Source organism: Colius striatus, chromosome 4 (genome assembly GCF_028858725.1).
Source record: "Colius striatus isolate bColStr4 chromosome 4, bColStr4.1.hap1, whole genome shotgun sequence".
NCBI classification, from domain to species: domain Eukaryota; kingdom Metazoa; phylum Chordata; class Aves; order Coliiformes; family Coliidae; genus Colius; species Colius striatus.
The window spans coordinates 16,217,983-16,234,076 of record NC_084762.1 but is presented as its reverse complement, the minus strand read 5'-3'; the positions used below and the strand labels follow the sequence as shown (position 1 = coordinate 16,234,076).

Genomic DNA, 16,094 nt, shown 5'->3' with positions numbered 1-16,094 from the left:
GTGTAGGCATGGGAATCTGCCATGCTTGTTCTGCATAGAAACATTGTGTTTCTGCTATGGAGAGCTATCCTCACCTCAGCCTTGGTCTACAAGAATCTAGAGTGTCCAGCACTCTATCATCAGCTTTGTGTGACCTAACTGATGTCTTGAGACTTCTGTCTACAGTGCTGTCATTTCAGTACACAAAGCTATAGGCAGCTGTACCATGTGCCATCCCAGCCTCCATTGCTGGAGTGATTTCTTTGCAAAACTACTACTTGTAGAGCAAATTCACTGATGGGAGCAGCGGAACAGCTGGCCGTTGGTGTTGATGGAACTGACTTGCAGGCTACCCAGGAGAATGCACAGAAGCTCAGGCCTGATGTCTCTTCTTACCACAGAGGTCTGGTTGTAAACCAGCACCGCACCCCACAGTGGCTGATGCTGTTTCTGTGTGCTAGTAAGAAGAATCCATACACTGTGGTATGCAGGCAGGTGGAAATGACTGTCCAAAGTACAGCCTGCATCAGTTACTCTTTCTGCTTCTGGCTTCTGTGTTGTCTCTTTCCACAGGGTAGTTTTGAGTTTTACATCTGCTCCTGTAGGAGCAGGAAGGGGATGATGAGCACGGGAGAACATTTGCAACACACGCATTGTTTTTTCACCAGTGGTGCTCTGCAGGGGCCTATTCTTGTTTGCTACTTGCTCTAATTGGGCCATAGAGGCAGCAACCTTAGCTGACCTTCCCCTTTCCCCTGCTGGTGCCCTGCATCTCTGTGCCATTTATGGATTCGGTTTCTAGGCGAGGCAGTGGGAGTGCTGGAGAGCAGCTCTGGTGGAGAGGCAGAATTGGCTCTGCTCTTCCCGTGTCTCCCCAGGGGAGGCTCTTGCCAGAGTCTTGGCCCACACTTTTGGGTTTAATCCAGCACAGGGAGGTGTTAAAAATTCTCCCACTCAGCTACTTTAGGCAGCCCCATGGGGTATGTGACAAAGTCAGCTCTTCCCTCCCACTGATGTATGTTCCTCTCTTTTCCAGAAACAAATGTAATCAGCAAGAAAAACTCCTTCCCAACCTTAGGAGCTAAGGAGGGAATTAAAGTTTATGTTCATCAGAGTTTAAGCTTTCTTTTTCTCTACTTAAGAGTCATCCAGTGTCATCCCTCCTTTTGGGGCTCAGACAGGACTCAGGCCACAGAGAGGAGGCCTCTGAACCAGTAGAGCAGTGCAGGCCAGAGTGGATATCACCCGGTCCCTGCATTTTATGCTAAAACCACAAAGGCAGAATTACCCCAAGCCATCCTGCCTGCCTTCTTTTACCTGCAGCAGTGTTGCAGACTCTTGGAGCAGGTGAGGCTCCAGACACTGAAAACCTCAGGCAGGGAAAGGCAGATAGAGTGACAGTATTGTTTATGCCTGAGGCTGCATAATTATTTTTTTTTAACTATAGTCATAGTCAAAAACCTCTGCAAAGCTTATGTCTTCTTGCTTTCAGAGTCACGGACCCTTGAAGAGCTAACCATAACCCTGGAGTGCCCATCAGGTGGTGTAATGCGAGAGAAACTGTACTGCAGAGTGGCTGATATGAAGATCTTGTAATCTTCAGCACTAGGAATTGTTCTTTGCTATTGTGTTATCAGCAGCGTTTTGATATCCATCCAGGGAGTGAGCTGTTTCTTCAGAGATGATGAAGCTTAGATTTTATCAAGACCTCTTATGACTCAAACTAAATGACTTCCCCACCTCCCTCACAGAGTAAATCAGATTGTAGAAGCTTTAGCAATTTCAGCGCATGCCATAGCTGAGCTGTAAGGCTGCTACAGCCTTCACATTCTTGAATGAGAGCAAAGATGTGAATGAACATTGATGGCCTTACCCAAATTTCAGTCTCACCTTGAACTGCGGTGCTGGTTTGGCCAAGCCATGATACAAATGTCACTTCAGCTCCTAGCACCCCAGCTAATCTCTGATGGTAAGATACTCACCGCTTTTCAGAATTGCCCACGTGAATCCTACAGTTCCTTTTCCTGTGTCTTTGGCACAAGATGTGGAATGCTGTGAGCAGGAGACATCTGGAGAGAATATTGGGGAACGACAGTTGTGGTGGGGAAGGGAGAATGTCTCTGTCTTGCAGCTGCTCCGGGATGTGCTCTATGTCAGAGTGGTGGGGTAGCTTCAGGTGACCCATCCTTCTCTACCACCTCTGGCTTCACCCAGCCTGAAGGCAAGAGGTTTTGACTTTTTTTCTGTGTTGTCATCTTTGGGCAGCTGCTTTGTGAGCTGCCATGGCTTAGGAAGTTTTGGGAACCTATCTTGTGCTGCTGCCACGTCTGTGGGACAGCCTCAGATCAGCCCTGGTCATTTGTGAGACAGAGCTTGTGGTGAGCTGGAACTGACCGTCACAACAGCTGGTGGTCACCAAGTTATTTATGCCTCTCCTCAGCTAGTCTCTCCTGGACAGGTTACAATAATGTGGAGGGTTGAATCCAGTTCATTGGCTTGAAGAGTCTCTGAATTCAGCAGGTTCCTGTAGGGGCTCCCTCCTAACCCCAGGGCAGGGCACAGGGGTTTTTAGCATCTGAGGGGAACTGAAAAAGGGAAGGGGAAGGCTGAAGGCATTGACACTCGCCCCCTTCCGTGACCTTTGAGATCAAGCTTGTTGCATATTTATTTATTTATGTGTTTATTTATTCGTTGGCTTATGCTTGTCAGCAAGCTTCATACTTTCTGACTTTGAAAATAGATAATTTCGAGTGGAAATTAAGAGGAAACACACATTATTTGTTTGCATTTCCTCTTCCATGTGAATTGCAACAGCAAATGCCTTATTTTATTTTCTGTTTCCTTGAATGTTACATAAGGTGGAGCTGACATACAGGTTTACTTTTCACTGAGGGTCAGTTCCTCTGGCAAACCTCTTCTTAATGGCTGGATGTCATCCAGTGCATTCTCTGAGAGAAAGCACAGCGCTACGATCACCAGCCGAATGTGCTGGCAGGAGGAAACGACCAGCTATGGAGCCCACTTCTGTGCAGAATCCCTTGCCATCTGCAGCTCTGCTTTGTCACCTGGGCTGCAAGGAGCGCCTTCCTGGCCTAGTTGTCCTGGGATCCAACATACAGGCTGCAAGTTCAATAATCACAGTGGGGCACAACATTTTTGCCTCGCAGCAAGGAGGGAGGAGAAATGTGAGGAAGCCACGTGTCACTAGCACTGCTCTTTGCTGTTCTTGGTGCCTTCTCTCCTTCCTCGGGGAGTTTGCATCCATTGCACTAGCTGCCCTGAGTTTTAGCAACAGCAGGCTGATCCAAAGGACACGTGTCCATTAACAAACCTTGCAAAACTGAACCACTGGCATTTAGGGTGGGGAAATCTCTGGCCAGGACCTACACTCTTCTGATTAAACTTAGCTTATCCTCTTGCAGAAATGTTAAAGGAGAAGGCATTCCGAGTGCAGTTCTCATATCGACTTTCTGTGGAGTAACCTTTATATATCTCCATAAACATGGCCTTTTGTGCTGGACGTCATCATTCTGCCTTCTTGGCATGTGAGACACTGCAAGGCAAAAACCGCAGAGTAATTTTCAACAAGGCCTGAAATGTAGTGGTGTGTGCATACAAGCAGAGGCAGGCTCCAAAATTTCTGTTATTTTATTTTTGTATCAATCTCCATATTAAGTTAAGGGACGCTGGAACTCGCTGTACAAAGCAGTGACATCCAGAGCTATATTTAGCCGCTTGGATGTTTGTGTCTCCATCTCACTAGATCTCTAGAAATGAGTGGGTATTTTCCCTCATGGCCTTTGAGTAGGAAGCTTGTTCTATCTGACCTGCTGTGAAAGGAAAGTATCTATTTCACCACCGGGCATTTTTTCATACATGCAGTATCCTTTTGTGTCTCTTCTAACTAACACCTTACACTTCCTTTAAAACACTGTAGATTCACCTCCTTTAATGTAACTTGGCAATTGACTGGTATCTTTGGCCAAAAATAGAAACAAATGTGTGTCATTTTTAAAGAATGACACCATGAAGGAGAACCTCGTAGCATTTGGGATGATGCCCAAATCTTTATCTGAGGCCTGAACCAAACACAAGCCTTCTGAAACCTTGTCCCGGGATTCTCCCTCTCCTGGGGCTTCATTTCTCTGCCAGTTCCCAAATGGTCGTGCAGTGAGCAATGCCTGAGGTTTTGTCCCCGAGCGTGGCTTGTTGTGGTTCCCTGTGAGAGCCCTTCAACCCCTGCCCCTCTAGGCCTGGGTGGCCCAGGAGGCAACCTGCCAGCCCAGCTCTGTGTCAGGAGCTTGGGAGCATTTGCAGAGTCAGTGCCGGAGCCCGAGATGGTTCAGGCCATGAGTTTTGTCCTGTTGAACAGTCCATGATGGCAGGCAGTCTATCCTTGGGGAGCTTGTTTTCTTGGTTTGCTGCTTTTGTTTGTTTATTTAGGATTTGGGGTTTTTTTTAATATACTTAAAAGTTCAGCATTTGTGATGGGGTTTTATTTCCAATGAATGATTGGGAGATCAGCTGTTGGCATGAATTCATTTTAATATGACTCAACCTGAGAAGTGTTCAAGCTTCCTCTTAGAATAAGTGTTAGAGTAAGTGTCTGGATGCTTTTTTTTTTTTTCCCAGGCAGTTTGCTTGACAGAGGATAAAATTTTACATGAATTGCTCTACAGAGCAAGGGAACAGAATCTGTCATTTTCCCTTCCCAGTACTCATTTCATGCAAAAATACCTGACCTTTAGGGAAAAACAGCCTTTTCATTAGTGGATGCGTGGAAAGCCCCACGGGCAGGAGCACAGAAAAACTGGCTCTGCAATCTATGGAACTGCAACTAATTGTATTTTAAGGCTGTGTTTCAGTGAGGCACCATTGCTGCCTATCATTCCCATACAATATATTGGAACTGAATGGCAGTAACTATCTTTTCTTTCCTTGTGCCAATTTGAATTCTTTGTGAAGGATCAAGGGAGCTCTGAGCTTTCTGAATACAAAGCAACAGGGCACAGAATCACAGAATGGTTGGGGTTGGAAGGGACCTCTAGAGATCATCCAGTCCAACCCCCCTGCTAAAGCAGGTCCACAGATGAGTGGAGGCACAGATGAGCTGAGGCGACATTCCCCCATAGTTCACAGCAGTTAACCTCACCTGGGGAAAGAAAACTTAAAGTGGTCACTGCGTTTAGAGAGAATTACTTTGTGCTGTATTGCAAATACCCTCGTTGCGGCCAGTTACTTCACTTCATCTGTGCTGCAGTTATGCAAATGTACTTATCACACATTTGACAGCTTTGCTGCCTTTCTTGCTCTCAGAGCAGTGGTGTGTGTAAGATGGATCGATGTACACGCTCCTAAAGGCAAAATGTGTGATACTTGTCAGGTTAGAGCTGAATGGCCTTATTTATTTGGTTATTTTGCAGGTCTGGGAAGGAGCCTTGCTATTAAGAAGAGGAACGCGGTAATGATTCTGTTTAATTAGTGGAGAAGTAACTTTCTTGCCAGTTCTAAGTGCCGTTTGATCTATCTGAGATGTCACAGGACCGAAGAACTCCTGTAAAGGGCTGAGGAAGCATTATTTGTGCTTGGTGCGCAGAGCTTTAGGAAAGCAATTTACATATTTGCACGCTGAAGCATAACTACCAGCACATAAGCAGGGGGATAAATGATTAACTATAGAAGATTGACAGTTTGGGCAGAAATCCAGCAGAGCACTTAAGCGTGTGCTTAACTTCAAACAACCTGGCTCTGCCAACTGCAGCGGGGCAGCGTCAGCTCCTAAGTTCAAGAAACTGCTTGTGCATTTCAGTTAAGCATGTGCTTAAGTGAACTGGAGGACCAAAGTCTGGCTATGAGAGCTTATAAAAGAGAAAAACTTGGTTGTATAACACTTGAATCAGGATGGCAGCAACTAGTAGGACTGCAAACAGATCAGACCTCGTCACAGATGGAGCATCCCCAGCTCCTATTGATGAAGTGGGAGCTGGCAATTGCCTAATATTTCTCAGATTTAGAGCAAAACAGAGGTATTCCAGTAAAAGAGCAATCTGGTCTGCCCATTTCAGAACAATTTTGTTCTGTGTGTTCTGTTTTGGTTTGGTTTTAATTTTTTGGGAACATAAATGTATTAAATATTTTATTGTTGTTCTGTGAAAATCTCATTCTGCTTTGGCCAAATGTTGCTTTCACTAAATGGCTCAACTGGAAATGGAACGAAGCCAAAAAAGGCCAAAAGTCCCAACCTCCCAACAAACAGTGTTTTCCTTTACCAGTACCTTGAAACGTTTCTCCGGCATTCATCTTACCAATCAGGGAGTCCTGATTGATAATAAGCTAAATATGAGCCAGCAATGTGCCCTCGTGGCCAAGAAGGCCAATGGCATCCTGGGATGCATCAACAAGAGTGTGGCCAGCAGGTCGAGGGAGGTTCTTCTCCCCCTCTACTTTGCCCTGGTGAGGCCTGATCTGGAGTCCTGTGTCCAGTTCTGGGCTGCTCAGCTCAAGAGGGACAGGGAACTGCTGGAGAGAGTCCAGCGCAGGGCCACCAAGATGATCAGGGGACCGGAACATCTTTTATACGAGGAAAGGCTGCGGGAACTGGGGCTGTTTAGTCTGGAGAAGAGACTGAACGGAGATCTTATTAACATTTATAAATATCTAAAGGGTGGGTGTCAGAAGGTTGGGACATCCCTTTTTTCTATAGTAGATAGCAACAGGACAAGGGGTAATGGGATGAAGCTGGAACACAAAAAGTTCCACTTAAATGTAAGAAAAAACTAATTTCACTGTTGAGGTGAGGGAGCCCTGGCACAGGCTGCCCAGAGGGGTTGTGGAGGCTCCTTCCTTGGAGGTCTTCAAGACCTGCTTGTACATGTTCCTATGTGACCTGATCTAGGTGACCCTGCTTCTGCAGGGGGGTTGGACTGGATGATCTCTAAAGGTCCCTTCCAACCCCTACCATTCTATGATTCTATGATCTTGTGAGACCATTTTGTAAATAAGTTGGTTTTGAACTCCATGTAACAATGCAGGAATGTTTTCACGTGCCTGAGTGAAATTTAGCAAAGTAGAACTACAAGCGAAGTCCACCTCTTTCTCCTTTCTTCCCTTCTAAAGGAGAATGTTTGGGCATATATCACTTATATGCTTATATCACTTATATGCTCCTTGGGTTACCACTTCCATCTCCAGCAGATAGCTGAAAGCAATGGCTACTCTACATTTCTCAAGCATTCATTCAAGCAGACAATCTTCACAATGGTCCCTGTGGGCTTTTGCAATCACCACAGAGAAGCACATGCTACTCTTGCATGTTTTTTTGCTTTTTGAGAAGCTTTTTGACTCCATAATATTTTTTCCCTTTATTTTATCTCTGCTGATATTATCTCTCTTAAATTATGTCTGAAGTTCAAGGTGGTTGGGGGAAGTTTAGTTAAAGTGTGCCAGTGCCATGGTGTCCTTCATTCAGGAGATACACAAGAAGGTGACAATCTCCTTTTTTTTTTGAATAAAAATTAATGGATTTGGTGCCCAAAACATAGACTCAGGATAATTAACAAGAAATATAAAAGAATGGTGACAATATTTTGACAGATCTAAGCTATAAGATACTGTTACAAGAGTGTATATTTTCCAGAGCAGCCAAGAAACAAACTGGAAAAAAAAAAGGGGATCTAGAAAGTCCTACAGACAGAAAAAGGTTGGAAATGCAGTCTGGAGAGAATGGCTGAAAAGTCTCTTTACAGGTTTGATGTGGGCTATAAAATGATAAAGAAATTATCTCTGATTTTATTCAGACTATCTTCAAAGCTTTTGTATTTCTTTTCTCTTTTTTTTTTTCAATATGAATGAGATTGCACAAAAGTACCTGAATACCTTAGCAATTTCTCTTCCTTGTGAAAATAACTTGAAAGTCACTGAAAAATGATCAAACAGCATGACATGTAAGTGCTATGAAAGTAGCCATGTTTCTGTAGTCAGAAGAGGGCTTGGAGGTTTCTCCATGTCTGTTTAAAGCATCAAAATAGATTTTATGCTTCTGTACTGCATGGACCTTGGATATAAGCCAACAACTGCCAAAATCAGCAGGAACTTCTCAAAGCCCATGGAAGCCAATAAATCAAAAAGTCATTTGTAGATAGATTAACAGTTAAAATGCTCTCTCAAAAGCATAACTTAAAGGCTGGTTGTTAGAAAACTTCAAGTCCTTACATTTTTTGTAAGTGTATTATTCCTTTTTTAAAGCCAGATTTATTACACTGGACCTACGTGCATGTCATGGCTTTCTGTTATGCTACTACAGGTGCCACGGTGCTGAAGCTTTTCAAAGTAATGGCTCTGGTTGATGAGCTGACTCTCACTGACTGTCTTCTCATGTGCAACCCACCCCACTCCCTCCAGACAAATCCTCCAGCTCCCTCGATCCAAGTTGTGAAATCCCAGCCTTCACTCAAAACTCTTTGTAGATTGGTCAAATCATATGTGTGGGCAGGAGCAACACCTGACTGGCTGAGAAGATGGAAAAATCGCTAATCTTCATAATCAGTTCTGATTCCTTTGGAAGAAGGTACATTGGGATCAGTTTTTATCACCAGCAAATTAACTCAGGAGGGGGTGAGGGCTGTGGAAGAGGAGCTCTTCCATTCCCATTATTTAGGTTTGCTTCTGTTACTAAAAGATACTATACATATAGTCTTTTTGTTGTTGTTCTTTTCCTCTGGACTCAAACAATTCAGAAATCAGTAAATCACATAAATTCATATTGGGAGAGGCAAGTTTATTGTTTTCTGTTTTAAAACAGTTCTGTGTTTTGTCTTGCCTGCAAAATCCTTCCTGCTTCTCAAATACAAGATAGTGCAGGCAGGCAGTGTTTCTCACACAAGCCAGAAAAGATGTAATGATAAATGTTTAACTGCAGTTTTCCATTCCATATGCCAAAGTAAAAAAAAAGGTGGGGGTAGGGGGGATTATAGACATGTTAATGATGTACCATCATCATCATGTTCTCTTCAGCTAACATGGGAGGAGTATGCATAATTACCTGGGCAGAGTCTATGTGTATTGACCTCAGTTATTCCTCAGCTGGAGCTGGTTTTCAGTGTGTGAGCACAAAAAGCTTTAAGGAATAATGCATAAAAATGCTATTATCTTTGGAAAAAGCAATATTCATCTGCCTTGGCCATTATGTAGGTGAAAGCATGATGGATACCAAGACTGCTGAGTACATTTGCATGAGATTAGTTAAATCATCTAAGCAGAATGTCCCCCTATCTGTCTCACCCTATGCTCAGATGCTGAGGAACTTGGAAGCAAAAGTAGCAATGAAGATGCAACACTGCATGAGCAATTACTTTTTTTTTTTTTAATGATGAGAGGCACAAAAAGGTGGGAAGAGGCTGACTAGTCGTGGGAAATGCTGGAGGGGAAATCAGCAGTTCTGGGTTCTGTCACAGTGTGCAACCTCGGGCAACTTGATAAAGTGTCTGGGATCACTTCTTTTGCACTCGATTTCATTTTGAACAAAATGTCATGACACCAAAATTCCCACTGCAATCCACAGCGTTTGTGAGGAGGTGCAGCCCACATCAGTACTTCCCCTGTGAAATAGGAATCCTTTGAGACGCTGACCCACGCTTTACCTCTGCTCTGAGAAGTTAATCGCCTCCCCAGACGTGGAAGGTGATTTCCTATCACTGCTATTGTACTGCCTGCAGCAGGAATCTGATCTCGGTTGGGGTCTCTGGAAACAGCAGTAATGCCAACAATAACACACCCCACACACCTCCCCCCCAGCAGCAGCTAAACCCGGACATGGTCCAATGATACCTGCTGGAGCTGAGGCAGGCGCTCACCATTCCTGCATGGCACTAGTATGTGCTTGCCAGGACCGATGGGGTCTTTTTGAGGGTTGGTTTTGTGTTGTTCCAAAGCCTTGGTAGGCAATTTAGTGAATATGTCCCCAGGACATTGTGCTTTGGAAAACAGGCATTGGGATTTGGGGCGTGTTAGCTCAGCTGTGGTTTTATTAGCAATATGGGACATGAAATAACACAAAGTTTTCATCTGGCCATAGAAATGACTAAATAGAAGTACTTTACGACTTTGGGAGTGTTACATTCTTGTCATGTTTCAGCATTTGCAGATACAACAGATGAAGCAAATTAAATTATGCATGCACTAAAGGAATGCATTGTTAGCCACAGTCTCTGTTAACTTGCCTGCAAGTAAACAAACAAATACAAATAACTGGAAGTTGTATCTTGAAGATTTGGTAGGTCAGGGGGGTTTTTTGCCTTATGCTTTTACAGGTAATATATGTACATGTGTATATGTGGAGGTGACCCATCAACCATATCTGCTGCATATGTTAACCTGGTGGGTCTTCATAGTGTAGGAAGAAGCCACATGGCTGCACATCCCTCATTTGCATTCCAGTTGTACACAGCTTTGGCAATGTGTTTATGCAACTGAATGTATGCAATCATCAATAACACAGTCTGCAATAAGTCCAGATTAACGTTGCCGCAGGAATCTTCCTTCATGTTTGTGCTGGCTTCTGTAGATTTAAACATTCGACCTTAACGATGCATTAATGTTGTTTTCTTTCTTTCCTTCTTTCTTTCTTTCTTTTTCTTTCTTTCTTTCTTTCTTAGATGCTGTGTTTGCAGCATAAAGTTCACAATTTATTTTGTTCTCTTTGCCCAGCAGGAACACTTTTTCCACTGACTCTTTAATAAGAAGCCTTCATGAGTACAAAAGCCATTTATCTTTATTAATTGTAGATTTTGCTCATCACCTCTCTTTATTTATGAATTAAATATTCATTGATTTTTTTTTCACGAAGAAGAATGCCCCACTGCTCACTGAAAACAATTACCACCAGCTATGCACAGAGAACCGTAAGCAAAACAAACTTGCCTTACTACTATAAGTCACGTCAGAAGTGACAGGAACTGAATCTGTCTTTTAATGGAGATCCTTGTGAGGTTTGAGGGTTTTTAAGAGAGATCTGTAAAACTGGCTGTGAAAGAAGGGCTTGTGTCTGTTTGCTTTGATTCTTTGTGTGTGTGTGCGCTTTGTGTTACACAAGCAAAGGTGAAGGATTTTTTTTTCTTTTTCCCACTTTTTGCTTATAATCTCATTGATAGACTAAGAAAATTGATGAGTATTTGTTCTGTCTGATACTGTGCAAAACTTATTCAGTTTTAACTGAAAGTGGTGAATTTACTCTCATTTTTTTATGCTTTAATTTTAAGGCTCAAAGGACCAGCGTGGTCATTTACCAGATATTACTGCATCAAGCCTACAGCTCTAACTGGAAGTCCCTGAAGGAAAGTGTGCAACCCTGAGCAGAAAACTCTGTGTTCATGTAGGATACTTGACAAATAGCCATCACCTCTGAAAATATGGAGCTTGTTTTCAACCTAAATTATTTACCTTCAAACTGCAGCCACGGGATTTGATGCTGAGTCTGTATCTGTAGCACGTAACACGCCCTTCAAGGAAATCAGTCACAGGAAATAACCCTAAAATTTGTTTCTGTTCCCTAGCAGTATCCTGTATTGTTTGAGGTTACAACCCTCAGAAGACCTGGACAAGACTCTGTGTGTGCTCCTGTCCCTTAGGTGCCTGGCTTGTGTGCCTGGCTGTGTCCCTTGGCATGCTCAGGCAGGGGACAGCCAGACAAGTGCTGTTTGCTGACCCACTGGCCATTTGTGCCCTGTCTTGGCTATGTGTTTTTCCCTGCAATCTCTTATTCTCCCAGACTGCTGTGTCTCATCAGCCTTGTAGAAATCAAATTATTTTTGAGATTTATACCTCTGAGACTCCTTTGAATTCAGCCGAAATTGGCTTTGAGAGAGGAAGAGATGTGGATGAAAGAAGCCTTCTCTCCTGAGGACACAGGCTAATAACTCTGGCCTCTCTCTGCCCATCCTTCCCCTCCTTTCCCTTATCACAGCCTTGGTGGTTGTAAATTAATGACAACTTGTGCCCTCTGGTAGAAATCACCTCATGATCCAAATGTGCCAAAACTAAGCCTGACCCACTGTTAACTACCAACTCCCTTGAAGTCGGCAGGGTGTCCCGAAGACCTGGGCTTTGACTTTCCTTCAGGATTGAAGGAGTTTGGGAGCTTCTGTCCCCTGTGGGGCAGAGATGTGAAAGGCGCAGGGCTGGACCTCCAGCAGGAGCTCTGCCCCTCACAAGGGAGCTGCCATGCACCCACTGGCCCTCCCTGAATGCCCAGCAGCAATGGCTGTTTTTCTACTTCTTTTTTTTCCGTCTGGCACCACCCATGAAGTGGAAGGGCACACAAGAAGAGGCAGGAAAAGGCTCTTTTGCCCAACATCCTTTGCTGAGGGATGCCTCAGGTTTAACACTAGTGGAGCCAGCAGGCTCTAATGGCTTCATGCTAGATGCATGTTTCAATAGGCTCCCATAAAAAACACTTGTTGCCAGCACTTTGGGGTTTATTTTTTGTTTTTAAAGGAATAGAAACGTAGGAAGGAAAAGGCCTTTCCTCAGCAGAACTGTTGACAATCGCAGTTTTCACTATCTGCATTTTTATTCTGCAGCACCAATAATGTTACCTCCCTCCCGATCCTCTGGGCTCTTCTGACACATCAGTCAGATGCCCACAGCAAGACTGGCACAAAATGTCTTTTGACAGGAACGGCAGCTCGTGGCCCACAGCTACAATGGCTGCTCTGATGATCAGTGTGAGGACAGTTGCAGGGGGCAGATGCTGAGACAGCATCAGGCATTGGGCCATGAGTCATGGTTTAATCTGCTTTTCAACCCACTCTTCTTGTAGGACTTCTCCCACTGCTTTGCTTCTGATGGATGAATTTCTCCCCAAGGCTGCAGCCCTGTGTTTGCTGTTGTGTATTTGCAATGAAACACCTCTGTAACTGTTAACTGAAAGGCAGCAAAACTGAAAGAGATTTTTGGTGTGTCCTATCAGGGGTTTGGGTTAACACTCTCTTGCACACACTCTTGGGTGGCACAGGCCACCCAAAGCTATGTTCTAATTAGTCAAACACCTATATTGAAGCTCTACTGATACCATATTTTCATTTTATTTTTCTATGACTGGTAAATCCTCTCTTTACAAGATGCTACTCTCTAGCTAAGGGTATGTAGTGCTCATTGAGGTGACCGTGCTAATGGAATATACAGAGGGCCAGGAACCACTGTGCCAGGAAGTCCAACTGGAATCACTGCTACCCAGCTTGTGTGATAAAGTAAGCAACCCACATTCAAATATGCACATCCTCTCTGTTCTCCTTCACCAGTGTTTCTAGTGTGAGGCATTGCAGTGCGAAGGCTCCATCCCTCAGCTGCTAGGGTGCTCTCAGGTGAGCAGGAAGAGGAGGTGGGATGCATATCCTTTGCTGCAACACTCCCCTCCCAGGGTTAAAACAGTGTGCCCCAAGGGCAATTCTGTCCCAAGGGGCCTATGCCCACCAGGGAGAGCTCGGGCTCTGCAGCAGGTTCCTCTCTACCTATAGGAAATGACCCAGCTTAGCCTGACAGTGAGTGATATATATTCTCCAGTGCCATCAGTCCAGTTACGGCTTCACCCATGTCAGGTTTGTGATGAAAGATACTCTCCTTTACCACCTTCTCCTCCTTCCCAGGACTGACTCTTTGAAAACCGGTGGCTGGCTTTCAAAAGCTGACAGTTAAGAGAGATAAGGACGTGCCTGCCCATGAAAGCTAACCGCCCTGAATGAGCTCATGAGAAAATCTGATCTAACCTGCCTGTCTGAATGGTATTTATAAACACTGCTACCCAAGGATTAGGCGGCTCAGCCTGGCTGCACTGATGTAGCCAGGAAAAGCAGCTGTTTATATTCCAAACTTTCTGATGTAGCAGACAGCTTTATAAAAAAGTCGTAAGGTCACACTTTTTTTTTCTCTCTTTCTCTTTTTTTGGCAAGGCCTCTACAGGAGCAAGTAGTGCTGCTACCTCCACTTATTTAAACATTTCAGGGTGTTGCTGCCCTGTCCCCACCTCAGCAAATACCGAGATTTGTCTTCAGAGCTGTAAAGGAAACCTGGATTCATTCTACAGCCCGGAGCCTCACTGGATGTAAATTCCTACAACTGCACTTATGGCTGGCATATTGAGCTGATTTTTAGCAGCTGATGAGATTTCACTGTGAGGGGAAGTCTCTGCTTTGGGGCAGCTCCCATGTGTGCATGGGGATCATAGCCCATGCTCCCAGGGCTCTGCCAAACAGCCTTCCAACATGCATTCAGCACTTGGTGTCTATCGATAGTGCTTTGCTGCATTTAGGACTGGGGTTTTCATTCAGGGCTGGCCAAAATACAGCTGTTGTGAGCACTCAAATGGAGTGCCCCAGTGCGATGGGTTTCAGGTGACCTGTTTAGACAGAGGGGTTGGAGGATGATGGGAAGCAGCTGGGGGATGAGGGTCAGCCTCCCCAGCCCAAGAGGTGGGATTGCTGGGAGCCTTCCTGGTTATTCTCTTCCTAATTACTTCAGTATTTGTCTTCCTCCTGGCCTGGGCTCTTTCAGGTACCTGTGTAGGGCTTTTGCTGTGTGGGAAGTTTGATGTGTGGCTTTGTGGCTTTTATCACAAATCAGAAAAGCTTTCAAAGCTGATGACCTATCTGTGTTGGATAGCCTTTGGGCTCAGGGTCCTTTCTGCTTGCTTGCTACATGTCAGAGGTTTTCCCATGCTCTGCTGCTGTTGAAGGAGAGCTCCTCATCCCTGCTCTGGCAGCTCTGCAGAGGTCTGTGCTGCTGCTTTTGTGATACCCCAGGAATATTTTTTTCCAGCTCTTGTTTGTTATAACAGCATGTTAAACCTCTGATTCCATGCCAGTAGGAATGGTTCTTTTATGTTACTCGCCAGTCAGCATTTTCACTAGAAGAGATTGAAGGATAAAGGATGTTTACGTAGGAACTGTGGGTGTGTGTTACAGAATTAAGTTAATAAAAGAATTAATAATATTGTACTTAGCTTTAAGTAATTATTTTGTTGTTTTCTTCAATGCAGTTAGCTTTTTGGACTAGTTCATTAGCTACTGCCACCAGGGCTGCCATTTTCTGCTATCTCTTCCTCTGCTTTGAAAGGTGGCTGCTAGAGAAGCTATTCTGGTTGCTGTGTTCCTTCATAGAAGGTTTCTCGTCTTCCTTTGTGCCTGTGACTTCATCCCTGGGACCTGGCTCTGTAAGGATTTGCTTCACTTTTTTCTTCCCCACCCCGCTTTCAGGTTAGGGAATTTGTATTTCTATTGTAGAGGTGATTACCTCATTCCTGGCCTCGGGCCGCCTGCTTTTGCTTAGGGAAATGCTGTGGTGTGACTCTAAACGATATATTGTGAGAAATGTTAGCAGTGCAAACTCCTTTTATGATTTGCAACTGATATCTTGCCACAAACTTTGCATGAAGCCTGGCTGCATAAACACAACCAAAGGTCTGATCTGAGGATGTGGTTCCCAACGTGGTGCGATGCTTGGCTCCTTTTTTATGAGACTGTTGGGACTCCATCCCAACCAGCTGCAGAAGAAATGCTGGGAGTCCTGTAGGCAATGAAGGGCAAATCCCATACCTGTTGCCATGCCGCCTTTGGCAGTGTGTCACTGCTTCTGCAGCCATTTTTCTCCATCCGTATCCTTGGCAGAAGTAAGGGATCTCCAGCACCTGGCTGGTGGCCTTGAGGAGAAGTTTCTCCAGCCCTGCAGTGTTCAGGGCTCAGTGGTCCCCTGCCAAGATGATAGTTCCAGGCTGCCATGGAAGTGAGGGCATGAGCTAATGGGGTCTCCCAAAGGAGGAAGGGGTTGCTGTATTTTCCAAGCATCTTTCTCCTTGGGCTTTACATAAAGATGGGCTTGAGTGTGCCACGCCATCTCTACCTCCCTGTCTCTCGCATATTCTTTACTCCCAGTCCTGCTCCTGGTGAAACCAAGTGACAAAACCACTATTTCATAGAACTATAGAATGGTAAAGTTGGAAGGGACTTTTAGAGATCATCTAGTCCAACCTCCTTGCAGAAGCAGGTCAACCTAGATCAGGAACGTGTCCAGGCAGGTCTTGAAGACCTCCAAGGAAGGAGATTCCACAATCTCTCTGGGCAGCCTGT

The 16,094-nt window shown here is 44.7% G+C and overlaps 1 protein-coding gene across 2 annotated transcripts in view; it reads left to right on the top strand.

The window, feature by feature from the left end:
• Positions 1-5,502, top strand: part of PIGN (phosphatidylinositol glycan anchor biosynthesis class N) — a 113,317-nt gene extending 107,815 nt beyond the window's left edge. Inside the window, exon 29 of one of the 2 annotated variants that reach the window (XM_061994870.1) lies at positions 5,403-5,502. In XM_061994870.1, the coding sequence (XP_061850854.1) occupies positions 5,403-5,427 (25 nt within the window). In that variant the 3' untranslated portion in view covers positions 5,428-5,502. The remainder of the gene's footprint in view (positions 1-5,402) is intronic. The other variant, XM_061994873.1, reaches the window with a different exon arrangement.
• Positions 5,503-16,094: the final 10,592 nt, after the last annotated feature.